The sequence below is a fragment of the Chinchilla lanigera genome, unplaced genomic scaffold (assembly GCF_000276665.1).
Source record: "Chinchilla lanigera isolate Chin_1 unplaced genomic scaffold, ChiLan1.0 scaffold00055, whole genome shotgun sequence".
Classification (NCBI taxonomy): domain Eukaryota; kingdom Metazoa; phylum Chordata; class Mammalia; order Rodentia; family Chinchillidae; genus Chinchilla; species Chinchilla lanigera.
The window spans coordinates 8,358,794-8,375,109 of NW_004955456.1; the positions used below are offsets into that span (position 1 = coordinate 8,358,794).

At 40.9% G+C, this 16,316-nt stretch overlaps 1 protein-coding gene across 2 annotated transcripts in view; it reads left to right on the forward strand.

The window, feature by feature from the left end:
• The window catches only part of Vkorc1l1 (vitamin K epoxide reductase complex, subunit 1-like 1), a 58,792-nt gene extending 42,687 nt beyond the window's left edge, over window positions 1-16,105 (forward strand). For both annotated transcript variants that reach the window (XM_013520596.1, XM_005396706.2), the window contains exons 2-3: window positions 10,329-10,438; window positions 14,656-16,105. In XM_013520596.1, coding sequence (XP_013376050.1) covers window positions 10,329-10,438; window positions 14,656-14,882 — 337 coding nt within the window. In that variant the 3' untranslated portion in view covers window positions 14,883-16,105. The remainder of the gene's footprint in view (window positions 1-10,328; window positions 10,439-14,655) is intronic.
• The last annotated feature ends 211 nt before the right edge of the window (window positions 16,106-16,316 follow it).

Here is a 16,316-nt window from a genome sequence, read left to right on the forward strand (position 1 = left end):
AGGGGTTTTTTCCTCATCTGGAAATAAATGAAGACACCCAGGTGAGAACAAGAGTGTGTTATTCAGAGCTCCCTGCAGCGGACACCAGCCACCGTGATTTGTGTTTGTCATAGACTCAAGGAAGCCTTCAGTGTGCAGCAGGAAGGCAGCTGCAGGTACGGCCTGGTTGGAGTCGGTGTGGAAAAGCTGGGAACAGGACTCCCTAGAAGTGATTGGTCCGGGAGGCACATTTGGCTTTCTCTAGGTGGTCCTAAGTTGGAAGCAAGGCGAGACGTTAGGGAAGCTGGCAGTTACCAAGGTGTGGCCGTCCTGGAGTTTGACTTCCTGGCCTGGTTGCTGCAGAAGGTGTGGAACCGTGTTCTGTTGGAATAAAGTTTGGCCATGGTTCGTTTGTGCACTCAGCCTCCCACTTTTCTGCACAGTCTTGCTGCGAGTACAGTTTTATTTCTTCCTTTCTAACCTGTGTGCTTTTTCCCTCTTTTCCTTTGCACTCTTGGCTAGGACTTCTCATAGTGTTGACGAGAAGCAGAGAGAGCAAACTTGCTTACTCTGTTCCTATCTGAGAGAGAAAGAATTTAGTCTTTATCCACTGTCTGTGACGTAAAGTACAGACAGTGATAGTGAAAGCACCTTTTTTAGGTGACCATATCAGATGAAAGAAAAGCCCTTGTCTTTTGTTTGCAGGGTTTTTTTTAAAATCATGGACAGATGGATAATGAATTACACTGTTTTTAAAAAAATATTTCCCTTTTTTCAATCATATTTTGTTGGTATATTTTGGATATACATGATGATCACATTCATAGAGAATTTGTACCTGTACATGATATAACTCATTTTTTTTTTCTTTTTCTTTTTTTTTTTGAGACAGGATCTCACTATGCAGTGCAGGCTGGCTTTATACTTATGTAGCCCAGGCTGGCCTTGAACTCATGGCAGTCCTCCTGACTCGGCCCCGCAAGTGCTGGGATTACAGCATGTGACACTATACCTGGCCAACTGATAGATTTTTGAATGTTGAACCAGTGTTGCATTCTCAGAAATGCATACTGGTCATGATATATTATCCTTACTGTATGTTGCTGAATTTGATTTATAATGTTTTGTTAAGGATTTTTATTTCTGTTTTCATGATTGATAGGATATATGGTGGTCTTTCTATTTGTTTTGGGGTTTTTTTCTCGCAGTGCTTTTGTCTGATTTTGATATGAGGATAATGCTGATCTTAGAAAATGAGTTGAGAAGTGTCCTCTTCTCTTCTGTTTTGTGGAACGAATTGCACAAAGTTGGTATTATTTCTTTGGTGGAATTAGTCTGTGAAACTAAACCATCTGGACCTGGCATTTGTTTTCTTTGAAGATTTTAAAGTACTAATAGTATTTCTTTTTGAGTGAATTTCAACATATTGGCCACTTTCATGTAATTTGTCAAACTTACGGGCATTGAGTTAAGTGTAATATTCCCTTATCCTCTTAGGGTATATGTTTGTTAAATAACTACAGTAATATCCTTTCACTTCTGATATTGATACTTAGTCCACCTTTTTTCTATTTTTCAGAGGTTTATGAATAAAGGTTAGCTAGAGGTTTATTGATTTTTGTTAATTGTTTAAAGAGGTAGTATTTGATTTTTCTGGATTGTTTTTCTGTTTAAGATTTTGTTGATTTTTGCTCCAATATTAGTGTTTTGTTTCCTTTTTATTTGCTTTAGGTTTGTTTTTCTAGATTTCTGAAATAGAAGCTTAATTATTTCTTCTCTAACTATAAGTTTTCCTCTAAACCACACTTCAGCTGCATACCACCAATTCTGATATAGTTTCATTTGGTTCAAAATATTTTCTAATTTCTTTCTAACTTCTTTAATAGGTGTGTGTGAGTGTGTGTCTGTGCTGGGAATTAAACCCAGGGCTTTCATACTGAGCAAACATCTCTCCCCTTTGAGACAGTATCGTGCTAAATTGCCCCAGTTGGACTCAGTCTTGTGATCTTCCTGCCGCAGCCTCCCAGAATGCTGATATGACAGGTGTGTGCCACCATGCCCAGCTAATGACCAATGGAATTTTAAATATTTAAGTTTTTAAAAATGATACATTAAAACATAAAAACTGTACCTATTTGTGGAGTACTCCTAATGTTTCAGCACATGTATACATTATATAATATTAAATCAGGGTAAACATTATCTCCTTAGAGCATGAATTTTTTTTCGGATGTATGTTGTTTAATTTCGAAATAATTGAAATAATTAGGCATTTTCCAGGTATCTTCCTGTTACTGATTTCTAGTTAATTTCCTTTATGGTTAGAAGATGTACTTTATATAGTTTCAGTTATTTTAAATTTGCTGAAGTTAGGCTGGAGGTAGAGCTCAGAGGTAGAACACATGCTTAGCATGTGTAAGACCCTGGATTCAGTCCCTAGCACCCCCCCACACACACACATTTTTTTGTTAAATTTTGTTTATAATATGTTTACGTCTTGTTTGCCATATGGTCTGTCCTGGAGAGTGTTCCATATGTCTTTTGAAGGAATATGTGTGCTGCGGTTGTGAGTGGGGTGTTCTCTTAGTGGCAGATTGTGTTAGCTAATTAGTTCTATTCAGGCTGTCAGTATTCTTTCTGATTTTTCTGTCACCATTTTCTGTCAGTTACTGAAAAAGATATTAAAAGTCTTTAAGTGTAATTGTGGGTTTGTTTTTAAGTGCATGTTTAATGATCATATTACTCCTGGGGAGTTGGTACATATACATACCACATCTTCATTCCTTTGTTTTTTCTCTCTTTCCTTTCCCCTTTCTTCTCCCTCCCTCCCTCCCTCCCTCCATTTTTTGGTTCTCTTCCTATATGCAAAAGATTCATCTCACAATTTCCTATTATCTATCTTTTATTTTGCTTTTTATAATATAAGAGAAATAATGTGATACTTAAGCATATGTGTCTTACTTATTTTACTTAACATTTTGGTCTCAAGGTGCACCCATTTTCCTACAAATGACTCAAGTTTATCCTTCTTTATGACAGAGTAGTACTCCATTGTGTACTTTACAGCTTTTTGAACCCTGGCTTATTTTTGTCTCTTGTGCCCAGTGTAAGGCATCTTCCCGTGATGAGCCAGGGTGGTTGCCTTATTCTGTATTATTTTGAGTATTCTGCTTATGAGTTAAATGAATGAGGATTTGCATTTAAAACTGGCCCCAGCAGCCAGGGATGTAGCTCAGCAGCACAGTGCCTGCCTGGCAAGCACAAGGTCCTAAGTTCAATTTCTGGGACCAGAAAAAAATGTGAAACTGGCACCATACAATATTTGTGCCTGGGAGGGACTCCACTGATTTTTTTCATTCTTTCTTTTCTCTGCATTGTAGATGGTCTCTCCAACTTCTCTTAGCTTGTCATTTTCCTGTCACTTCTTTCCCAGTTACCCACAACCTACTTCTTTTCTTCTTCTTCTTCACCTAGTAGTTATTTTCCAGTATCTGGACTGTGGATCTCAGAGAGGTCGATCATCACTTCACCGTTTTCCTCTCCCCTCCAGCTTTCCTTCAATTAGTGTTTATATATCTTTTATTTTTATCTTTTCAGTTTTAGCCTATGTTAAGGTGGATTTCTTAGGGACAGCATATGCCTGGGTCTTTTTTGTCTGTAAGTTTAGTTTGACAGTATCTTTGTGTGTGCACATTTGCTTTAGATTGTACCAATGGTAGGCAAATAGTGCTATACCCTCGGCCCTTTTAAAAATTTTATTTTGAGACAGGGCTTTGCTACATTGCCCTGGCTAGCCTCAAACTTGGGGTCCTTCTGCCTCAGCCTCCCAAGTAGCTGGGATTGCAGGTGTGCCCACTCTTCTCAATGTCTTCCCCTCCCCTTATGTCTTTTCATTGATTTGTTCAGATCCCTTTTAATGTAGGAAGGGCTGGGAAGTCAGTGAGCCAGCAAATTATTGTCCTTTTCCCTTTTAGCTTCCTCATCTCCCTTTTTCCTTTCCTCTGTCTCTCTCTTTTTTTTTTTTTTTTTTTTTTTTTTTTTTTTTTCTCCGGTACCAGGAACCGAACTCACGACCTTGCTCTTGCCAGGCAGGCGCTTTTGCCGCTGAGCTAAATCCCCAGCCCCCTCTGTCTCTCTTTTAAGAGACAGAATCTCGCTATGTTGCTCAGGCTGGCCTTGAAGTCCTGGGCTCAGGCTGTCTTCCTGCCTTACCCTCCAGAATGCTGGGACTACAGCTGTGTCCAGCAAACCACTTACTTTCTTTTTTTTTAATATTTTAATTTTTTTTTATTTTAAAGAGTAAAAGAAGGACAACATAGCAATAGGGGGATTCACCGAATTACAGACAAAGTGGTAGGACATTATCAATGGTTGTTCTTTTACCTATTGGTATCTTCAAGATAGTTTCTCAGGAAAACAAATAGACAAATAATGAGTTACAGACAGAAATGGCAGGAAATTATCAATGGTTGTTATACTATAGCTTGGATTCTCCAAAGTGGGCTCTAGGGAAAACAAATAGAGCTGTACATGAGTGGTCAATCAAATAATCATTGACTATTCTCAGTGGTTGTTGTTGAAAACACACAGTAACAAACATGCATCCATTTATGAAATAGTATAGGAGCAATACAAACATTGCAGAGTTATGGACAGATTGGTAGGAAGTCATCAATGGCTGCTGCAATACATGTTGGCATCCTCAAAGTGGCTTCTCAGGAAAACAAAGATAAGCAAGAAAGATCCAACAAGTAGTTACAGCCCAAGGGTTACGAAAAATAGCGGATTACCTCCTCATCAGTGACTCCCCTCACTGAGGTGTGACGGCTGGAAGGAAGGCCAGGACTGAAAAGAAGAACCGAGAGACCAGCACCAGTGTCCAGCAATGGGCCATACACTTTTTCCTCTATAGTCATGACTTCACGGGGTTCCTCCTTGGAGACAAAGGTCCGGCCAGAGGGAGAAGGGCCCCTTCATTCCTGCTGGACCAGCTGGTAGGAGGGGTCCAAGCCCCAAGGGCCCGGCTCCAGAGGGCAGCCCGACCTCCAGTGGCCACCCCCACAGTCAGGGCATGGCCCCAGGGGCCTACCAGGGCAGTCCTTCCCGAGATGGCCCCGCCCCAACAGCAGCAGCAGAGGAATGCAGTCAACGAGCCCCCTCCCTCCCCTGGGCCCCAGAACCAGACCCAGGGTCTGCCTCTCCCAGTGCTGCATCAAAGGCAGCCGTCCCCTCTCGGTCTCTCTGCCCTCTCCCCTTGGCCTCCCCCTTGCCACGGCCACGAAACACTGAGGAGGCAACTCGCATCAACATCTCAAGCGAGCCATCCGGACAAAAGCCATCCTCCACAGCCCCCTTCTTACTTCTGATGTAATTACAGATCTATTTAGACTTAGCTCTGCCTTTTTATTACTTGTATGTATTTTTCTATACATAAGTGACACTTCCAGAAGAATTATTCTATTAAGTCCCAAGGCTCCTTAGGTTTGATCCCCACCATTGTAAAAAAAAAACAAATCAGGGCTGTGGGACAGTGATGGGACAGACTACTCAAACTCATGTGAGCTTGTAGCCAGAAAAGAAAGCAACAGTAATCCTAGTAAAATACAGGCAGAGCTTATAGATACGTTACATTTTAAGTAAATCAGGAAGTAGTGTGGTAGATGTAAGATTTGCTGTTGGAGTGGTAGAGGGGAAAGGTAAAGAAAGGGCAGGGATGTAAGGAGCGACCTAGCAACTGAGTGCTGGAAACAACGGTAAAATAAGGGTTAGGGAGAACCACATATCAAGCAATTGCAAGAGATTTATGAGGTCAGATGATTGTGTGGACTGTATTTCTCTGGCCTACGTATCTACGTTTTTATTTTTAATTTATCAATTTTTGTGATACAGAGACTGAACTCTAAGTTCTGTATATTTTTATTTGGCTACTTTTCATTCAGCGGTATATAACTTCTGATATTCTGGGGTAAGTTCTGTGTGCACTATGCAACTTCATGTTGTACTAGTCATGCACTCACTTCCTCTTTTTTTTTTTTTTTTTTTTTTTTGTCTTTTTGAGACAGGGTCTGGCTGCACAGTTCAGGCTGGCCTTGAGCTCACTTTGTAGCCCAGGCTGGTCTCAAACTCTCAAGGATCCTCCTGTCTCAGCCTCCTGAGTGCTGGGATTACAGGCGTACACCACCACACCTGCTACCTTTCTGAATTCTTAAGATAATTTGAAAAAATAGGTGGTTGTTGGAAGAGTTTTAAATGTTAGTTGACACACAGTATCTACCATGACCTAAGAGAGAGGCATGTCTTGGTATAAGCTGGTCGTTTCCTCAAATGAAACTGACCAAGATTTTATAAGCCCAAGCAGTTAACTTCATTGTTTCTAAGGCCTAATTCTTTGTTTGTTAGGCCTATTCATTAGCTTTGCCATCGGGTCGTCATATATGGTAATTATTTTTCTCTAGAATGTTGTGACTAAGTTGATACTGTATCATAACCCATGAATTTAAAATGAAGGGAATATTATTTTCTGGTTTTGTCCTGGGCCACTTCTCTCCTGTGAACCACACTGCTCTCACAACAGAATGGCAGGAGGGTATGTTCAGCCTCTCATCTTGATGAGGGACCTCACCTCCTTCAGTTTGCCCTGACCTTGGGTTTTACCTGAAATTTTACTGTTAGAAAGGCTTACTTCCATCGGAGGAGTGAGCAACCCAGATGTGTGTGGGTGGCGGATGGGATAAACAGTATGTGGTCTATACACAATGGGATAGTATTCATTCTTTAAAAAAGGAAGTCCTGTCGCAAGTTATAACATTGATGAGCCTCGAGGACATTATACTCAGTGAAATAAGCCAGTCACCAAAACATAGCTCATAAAAACAAAACGGGATGGTAGTCACTTTTTCCGAGAAAATAATACTGTATATTCCAGTCTGGTTTGTGAGTTGGCTTGCTTACAGTTGTTTTACATGTAGCTTTGTTAACTGTACTGGTTGATTTATCAAGGATAGAAGCAGTCACTCTGGCTGGAAATGCAGGAATGGTAACTGGGTATTGTAACAGATTTAGACATAAGGAAGAACAAAGCACTGAATCCAGAATACCAGTGATCGAGCCCTTGTTTGGAGGCTGGATCCCTCCATGCCTGGCTGTCTCTGTCTCTTAGTCTTTTTGAGACAGGGTCTCGCTGTGCAGTTCAGACTGGCTTTGAGCTCACTTAGTATCCCAGGCTGGCCTCGAACTCACAACGATCCTCCTGCCTCAGCCTCCCAAGTGCTGGGATTACAAACATGAGCCACAACACCCGGCGACTGTCCCTGTCTCTTGCACCTGGGCAGGGAATCGTGGCTGAATGAAAAGAGACTGACTGGCGTCTAAGTGGGAAGATGGAAGCGTTTTATGGAGATGGGGTTTGGGTTACCCAGGTGTATCCATTTAGATTTAGTTAGATTTGTGTGTTAAATTATGTGATTTTTTGTTTTTGAGACAGGGTCTCACTGTGTAGTTCAGGCTGGCCTTGAACTCACTATGTTGCCCAGGCTGGCCTCAAAGTTGCAGTGATCCTCCTGCCTCAGCCTCCCAAAGTGCTGGGATTACAGGTGTGCACCATTATGCCTGGCTCAAATTATGTAAATTTTACTTTAAAGAAAAGAACTGAAAAGAACCGTGGGTTGGTGAATAGGTAGAGGTGGAGATAAAATAAGAAAGGCACACTTACCGAAGCTGGGTGATGAGTACATGGAGGTTTATTACATTGTTCTGTTCCCTTTGTGTATGTGCATTTTAAACTCTGTTAAGGCTTTTGGTGTTACTTTGAAACCTTAACATGTATTCCTTTATCAAAATAATGTGTTTGTTTTGTGGGTTACTGCATGTTTCAAGGAAAATGTCCATGTAGCACAATGTAATTTTGGCAGTATGCCCACTTACTTCCATTGCCAAAGGCAGTGACTTAAATTTGAATTCCTGCTTCAGCGGAGTGAAGCTGAGAAGTGTGTAGTTTCTCCCTGGCTGTGCTCTTGCCCCCTGCCGTCTGGTCTTTACCCCTTCCCTCAGGGGTAGAAGTACACTTACCTGCTGAACGCCACCCGCTGCAGGTAGAGCAGAATGCACATTTCTTCACGGCCCACACTCAGTCCCGAACAGTTTAGACGGGTGCACTGTCTGCTTCTCCTGTCCCACTCGCCTGAGCAGTGCATTGCAGCCTGAGTGGCTTGCTTTTGCACACTCAAGCTCGCTCCTATATCGCAGCCTTTGTGTGTGCTGTCCTCCTGAGACTGGCTTCTCATCATTCCATGAGGGTTGGATTTGAGATAAGGTTTCTGAGTGGGGTCTCTGTGGTCTCTGGCTACACCAGCTTCCTCCCATCTGTCTAGAGCAGCAGGGCTCAGTGTGGCACACAGAGCAGTCACCAGCCTCACCCATGAACATTTTTTTTTTCCATCTTTTTGAGACAGGGTCTCGCTATGCAGTTCAGGCTGGCCTTGAGCTCACTTTGTAGCCCAGGCTGCCCTCGAACTCACAACGATCCTCCTGCCTCAGCCTCTCAAGTGCTGGGATTACACGTGTGCGCCACCACGCCCAGCTCCATTTTCTGTTTAGTATTTTGAAGGGAAGTGCAGTCTTGGGTCTCACCATAGATTCACTGGACTAAGACCTCCCTCGGTGACTACACTTGAAGATGTTCAGAAGTTTGGGTCTAGATTCGTGTCGTCCCCACAGTTTTCCCGTTTAACTGTGTAGGCTTGTCTGTTTCTAAGGTCATTTGGTTGTTTATAACCTGCCTAACTGGAATGTAAGCCCCACAAGGGCAGCGCCTCCTCTGTCTAGCACGTATCAGTCAATACGTATTGATGAGTGAGAAGATAAACGAGCACAATGGAAATTATCTTACGTTCTCTGAACTATATAACTCTATACAATAAAAATCTCTATGGCTCCACTTGGTTGTAAAATTCTGGTTATTCTTGTCTCTCAGCGTCATTATCAAGAGTTTTGAATCTTTTTCTTGGATATAAATACTAATAAACCCATGTCGTTGCCAAGTGTGGTGGCACACTCCTGTAATCCCAGCACTCGGGAGGCTGAGGCAGGAGGATCACTGAGAGTTTAAGGCCGGCCTGGGCTACATAGTGAGCTCAAGGCCAGCCTGAACTACACAGCAAGACCCTGTCTCAAAAAACTAAAAACAAAGACAAAAAAACCAAAAACCCATGTGACTAATATGGGTCCTTTATTTATCCTCTTTTTCAGGCAGCGTCTCTTCAGAACCGCAGTTTAGGTTTCATTAGAGTCATCTCTACTGACTTAACATCAAAACTATTTGTTTCTTTTTTTGTTTAAAAAACACTCCCGCGGCTGGGGATTTAGCTCAGCGGCACAGCGCCTGCCTGGCAAGCGTGAGGTCGTGAATTTGATTCCTGGTACCGGAAAAACAAACAAACAAAAAAATAAAAAAACACCCCCATTCAGAGTTAAAATAATCTTCCAAGGTTTTGGTCCAAAGTAAATGTTACTTTGATATTTATATCAAGTTTCATTGAATCAGAATTTAATAATCCTTGCTTTAAAGCAAGAAAATAGGATTCTGAAAACGTTAAGTCAAATGAAAATTTTCAAGGTAAATGTTAAATGAGAACTAATGTGGCATATGCTGTATTAAGTTTTTACTTTTGAGATACATGTTTTGGAAAGATCTATAGTTTCTGATATTAGCCTACATAGCCTGTTCCCAGGATATGTTTCTTCTTGCATAGACTGGTAAAATTTGCCAGGAAACAACTTCTTAGTCGGCGTACTTAGAAGGAAGTCATTGGAGCGCTCACACCTGTTTCAATTCCCAGGACCATTTTGCCAGGACTGAAGGCATTTTTGGTAGTGACAGCTGCAGCAGAGAGGAGTACTGTTAGCATCTAGTGGGCAGAGGCCAGGAAGCCAGGGATGCTGTTAGCACTGCGGATGTAATGCACTGACACCCCTGCCCCACCCATCCGGCTGAAGGTGCCTGTAAGAGACCTGGGCTTGAGACCCTTCTCCTGCAGGTGCTAATGCCTCAGAACAGGAATACTTTATGCTGCCTCTGGAAAAGAGAATATGTAGAAATGGGCCACGTACGAGATTCCGATGGTATATTAGCACTTTCAGATATGTTTATACTAGATTGTTGTTTTTAATCAGCTACAATATAGAAATCTAATGACTGACCTTCCTCTTTTGTGTTACTCGTAGAACAAAAGATTTTTAAGAAATTTGGCAATTTAGTTGATTTTAGAATTGGATAACATTCTCAAATAATTTTACATTTTTAAAAATAGGGAATCTAAAATATAGGGTTACTGGTTTTCCTTATTTTACAGATGGGGTCGAGGATTTGGTCTTTTGGGTTCCATTTTTGGAAAGGATGGTGTATTAAACCAGCCAAACAGTGTCTTTGGACTTATATTTTATATACTACAATTATTACTTGGTAAGTATTTCTACAGCAGTACAAAAATAAATTTGTTATATTCCATATAGTACTTTGTGCCTTTGCTGTAAAGTGTCTTCATGTTAGATACAAACATGTTAATGATAGAACCATTAGTTTGTAGCATATTTTTGTGTTGTGAAAAAATGGTTCACTAAAATTTTTTTGATGATAACGTTGAACTTGGTATCAGTTGGTGTTGAGTCATAGGTAGCATCACCTCATGATGTGCAGAGAAGCCAGTCCAGTCACGGCAGCTGCTACTCGAAATAGTCTTCTCTGTAAACTTTTTTTCTTACTGTAGACTCTGTAGCTATTTTAAAAATCATGTACTAAGAGAGCATTAATAGTAAATCATATTCATGATTCCATCACCTTTACAAATGCTTTTATGTGATCTCTTGTTTTAAATGTAGTATTGTCTTCTTAAGCATTTTGTTATTGTTGGCGTCTGTAGCTCATATTTTTTCTATTCCAGATTACGCTGCAGTGATTGGCTTTCCTTAAAGCCAGCCCTGTACCTCCTCCTTTCTCTTGGAATTGTTTTCACAAAATAAATTTCCAGACAGGGAGTTAATGAGTCAGAAGTATAGAATTTTTTATGGATGTGTGTGTGTGTGTGTGTGTGTGTGTGTGTGTGTGTGTGTATTCGGTTTTATTTTGCTTTAGTGGTATCAGGGATTGAACCCAGGACCTTGGCACTGAGCTACATCCCTAGCTGTTTCTTTTTTACTTTGAGGCAGTGTCTCACTGAGTTGCCCAGGCTGAGTTCTAACTTGTGATCCTCCTGCCACAGCCTCGCAGAGTGCTGAGATCACAGGGATGCACCTGGTGTTTTTTATGCGTTTTTAATAGATGCTACAAAATTTCTGTCCCCTAGTTGTCCAGTTTCTCTGAAGCTTTATCCAGTCTCCATTTTTAAGATGAATTCTATAAAATTTCTAATAGTCATGTGTCAATAGCCATTATTTTAATGTTACTACATTTTAATTTTCTTTTATTGATGCTTTAATTATTGGGATCCTGGTCCATTCTCATTTGTTGCAAATGTTTTACCCATTCTTTATACTTACATTTTGTGTCAGTTTTTCAGGCTTTTATATTTTTACAGGTAAATCCATCTGTTTTTGCCTTTGCATTTCAACTGTTAATATTTTTATTTCATTGTCTGTCATTCTTGTGAGTTCCTTCATTAAACATATAAGTAATTGTATCTGAAGTTGATTTTTGAGACAAGTTGTCAATGTGAATTTTCCTGAATAGTCCTACCAAGTTTGCCCAGCTCTGTATCTGCATAGTATTTATTCTACAGAAACAGAAAGATGTATACGCAGGTATATTCATAGCAGTGCTGTTTAAAATCACAAAACATTGGAAGTAGCCTAGAAATAGGTAATGATTGAGTAAATTAGGACACATCCATATTAGAAAACACTGTGTAACTGTTAAAGGAAATGTAGGTCTTTATGTATACGCTAGAAAGATAAAGACATTGTTCAGTGAGAAGGGCAAGTTATAGATTAATAGGTACTGGATATATATATATATACACACATATGTATATGCGAAGGATCTAGGGATTGGAATGGAAAAATTTGACTTTTGATTCCCTGTGCTTGTTTTGTTGGGTTTCTAATAAAAACTATAAAGTATAAACCCAAATACAAGGCAATAATTTATTTTCCCTAAACTGGAAAAGAGCCTAAGAAAAGTCTTTGATAATATTAATTTCAGGAGATGGAGATGAAACTGTCAAATTTCTATTTGTGATACTAATTTCATTATTTTAAATGATACGTAGTGTTTCTATTCTCATTTTCTGAAGCTTTTTAGGCTCCTCCTGTGCTTTTGCTGTGTGTCTTTATCACCGGAGCATATTGGAGTGCATCTCATGGTGTTCAGAGTGTGCTGTTGCCCTCCCCCCGCCCAGCAGTGTGAGATTCAGCTGGTGCTGCTTTTTTCCCCCCTGTCTTTAACCTTTAGGCTTTTAAAGGTGTACTCTGTGTTAAGGGTATATTTTCTCATACTTTTTTGGGGGGTGGGGGTTGGTGCTGGGAATTGAACTCAGGACCTTGTGCTTGCAAGGCAAGCGCTGTGCCACTGAACTATATCCCTGGCCCCCTTTCCAATACTTCTTACGTAAACTAAAATATTTGGTTTTTGGACTAAAACAGGTTCTTTATTGTTGACAGGGTTATTCCCAAATCACAGACACTCATGTTTTCCCCATGGAGTTTCATCATTTCATATTTAATTCCTTCATAAATAAAGTCACATGGTTCAAAGGTTAAAAAATAAGATGTTATACGGTGAAAGGTCTGTCCCACTCTGGTTCACTTTGCCTGCATTTCCTCCTCACCCCAGCTGGTAGCTAGCTTCATGTTGTTGTGCTGGAGTGCTCCAGTGCATAATCAGAAAATACAAATACATCATCTTAATCTGCCTTCTTTTCTAAGTTTAAGGCAGGTGGTACTTACACTGTTACATAGTTCGGTCTCTTCCCCCTTGTCTGCCTTGGTGGTCTTTCTATATCAGTAATTAAGTGTCTTCATTCTTATCTTACAGCTGGAAAACATCCCCTCACATGATTGTATCGTCATTTATTTAGACTTATGGCACATTTTAAATCCTATAGGGAATTTTAGCCCAAACCACAAGTACCTAGTTTCATTACAATAATGTTTAGTAACGGTGTTCATAGTGCTTTTCAGTACTTCATTCTAGTTCATTTAATCGTGCATTATCCTAGCTCACTTAAATCTCACAACAGTCTGAGGAGGTAGGCTTGAGTGTATCCCAATTTTAGAGTTGAGGAAAGAGAGAAAGTGAATATTTTTTAAATTTTTCAGTACTGGGGATGGAACCCAGGGCCTTGTGCATGCTAGACACTTGCTCTACCACTGAGGTATACCTCCAGCCCAAAGAATTACATGTGAAAGTCACAGGAGAAGCACCTAACATCGTGTCATTTTTAACTCTTAGATAAATTGAGGTGACAGCATTAATCTTTGGAGTTTTATGTGTTTCACATAGGTGAAGTCAGCAAACAGGGTCAGACAAATAATTTTAGGCTTTGCTGGTCACTACAACCTCTCCATTCTGCCTTTCTGGTGAAAGCAGCAACATACATTATGTAAATGAGTGAGAGTGACTAGGTTCAGGAAAGCTTTATTGATAAAAGCAGGTGACTGGCCAGATTTGCCGCGGCTGGCACAAGTAGTTCAACAGCACCTTAGTCTTCAGCCCTGTTAAAGTGCAGTTATCTAGTGCTCACCAACCCCACGGGCAAGCTGAGTCCCTGTGGCTCTGCTGCATCCCATAGGCATTTACTCTTTCCCTTTCCTTTTGGCCAGCAGGCACCAGGACTTGTGCTGCTTGACTGACATCGCCAAATCTGCATCACTTATTCTTACCTGTTCCTGTCACTGTTAGCTCTTGAATAGCAGAGACGTTTAATATACTTCGCCCTGTCCTCTGTCCTTGAAAATAAATACATACATTCCTTATATTGTTGGCTTTAAGAGATTACAAAACAACACAGTTGAGAAGAGTCAAGAATTGAGTTTGTTTTTGTCTTCAGAGCCCTGGCTTAGCACACATAATTGCCTTTTTTTCCCCCCGCCTGAATCAGGTTTATTTTGACCCTGATACGGATAACTGGCCAAGAGTGGTGTCCCTTATCCACCAGGGCTGGCCCATTCCAAGATGCTTATCGAGACACCTCCCCCCGCCCCCCGTTTTTAGCAGCATGTTGGTACAGTCCTCTTTCCAGGATGGAGTTTTGAGGGATTTGATCAAAGGATGAAAAGCAAGTTTACTTGCTGCTGCTGGGGGGCCTGTGGCAGAAAGGCCAGGGGGAGGTGGCACCCAGCGTGACGGTCTGGCTGTCCTCGTGCTCCTCCAGGTACTAGGAGGCCTGGGGCTGCGTTGCTTCATGTGCTTGTGAGACTGCATGCTTGTGTGCATATTTTAACTAAGAGTCACTTAACGAAGTAAGCAGTATTCCTTGTGAAACACTGATAAAAAGCATTGCAGCAGTAAAACCAGTGTCCAATCTGCAAAGCCAACCTGTATAACCTTAACAACATAGATATGTAGCTTTTATTGTCAAGTTTCTGAGGTTTGCAGGAAGGTCAGTATTCAGACACTACAGCAAACCACAGAAGTTCTCTCCAGTGTCGAGGCCCGATTGAGCCAAGCCTCTCTTTCTCTTGCAGGCATGACAGCAAGTGCAGTTGCAGCGTTGCTCCTCATGACATCCTCCATCGTGTCTGTCGTGGGGTCTTTGTACCTGGCCTACATTCTGTACTTTGTGCTGAAGGAGTTTTGCATCATCTGCGTCGCCACATATGTGCTGAACTTCATTCTTCTTATCATCAACTACAAACGACTAGTTTACTTGAACGAGGCCTGGAAACGACAGCTGCAGCCCAAGCAAGACTGACCACCTGACGGACTCCTCCCGACAGTCTGAACCCCTTTCTCCATTAAGTTTATTTTGCAACAGTTTTGGTTTTAATTTTTCACAACAGACACTTTCCCCAAGAATCTTAAACTGATTTTTTAAAATACTGTAAATTGGAAGGGGCCCTAGCTATTTTCTGTGTCAATCTTCATTTTAAACATGGACACATAAAAGGATATGCCAAGCCAATCAAAGACAAGCTTTAACTTTACTTTGAAGATGTTTCTGATATAATAAAATACAGCCCTAGCCCCCTTTCCTCAGTGAGCAACCATTGCTAGTAATTCTTTAATGTGTATAAATTCAATTTCAGGTATAACAAATGTGATCATGACATGAAAATATTTTAGACTAGATAACTATTAAATATTGCCATGTTTACAATATGTAATATGTTCTTAGCTGATGGATTGAAACATGTAGATTCAACTAGAATCCATTTATGTGATATTTGTACATACAGGTAGAAATACTGGATCCATCTCTGCAGAACTTACTGTACAGTTTAGGTGACGTGTAGCAGTGAGGGTTAGGGTTAGCGCAACGCTGACTGACAAAGTAGTGAAATAGCCTGTACAGAGCATCTTGTGAGAAGTACTGGCAGCCGCGAGTGCAGCATCGACAGCAAAAATAAGAGGGTGAGTTCCCTCCTATCTCCTTGTTCTGAAAGGAGGAAACTATATTTGAATGTCCAAGACAAGTTTGAGTCTAGTCATAAAACTGGATCCATTGCAACCTTACAGAATGAGTCCAAGAACTTCAGGACACTGAAGTTGGGAGAACCAGTATATTCTTTGGGGGGAAGAAAACTGGAAATACCAATATGGCATTTTTAGGTAAAGGCTCTTACAATAGTTGAGTTTTCAATGCAGACATTTTTCCTTGATATTGGTGCCACTCAACCAAACAGTATTACGATAATAACCAGTATAAGCCCAGTTGCCTGAGTAGGTAGGATTGCTCTCTGATACCTCCATAGCGTTTTCCCTAATTGTTTCTTTCTGCACTAAGGATTGTTAGTAATTGTTTCAGAATCAGATATTGCGTCTGTAAACTTCAGGGCTGACTTACTGCTCAGTTTGTTCCATCGGGAGAAGTTCTACCCGTAGAAGTATCTGAAGGTGGAATGCAGACATGGTGTCACTGCTGTTTCCAGCAGTATGAATTTTTCGAGGAGATTTGAATAAACCCAGATGAACTTGTGACAGTATGTTTCTGTGGTTAACATCTTCTATCAGAATGTCAAAAGTGCCTTCTGTCTTAAATCTCAAACCAAATACTTTGTGTGTTGAACTTGGGCAGAAGTGTCCTTCCTTCCCACGAAGCAGGAAACTTGCACTCTCTGGAAAAGCGGTGCGATTGTTTTATTCCTTAGATTGAGAAGTAGTAGCAGTGATTTTGCTTCCAGCTAGT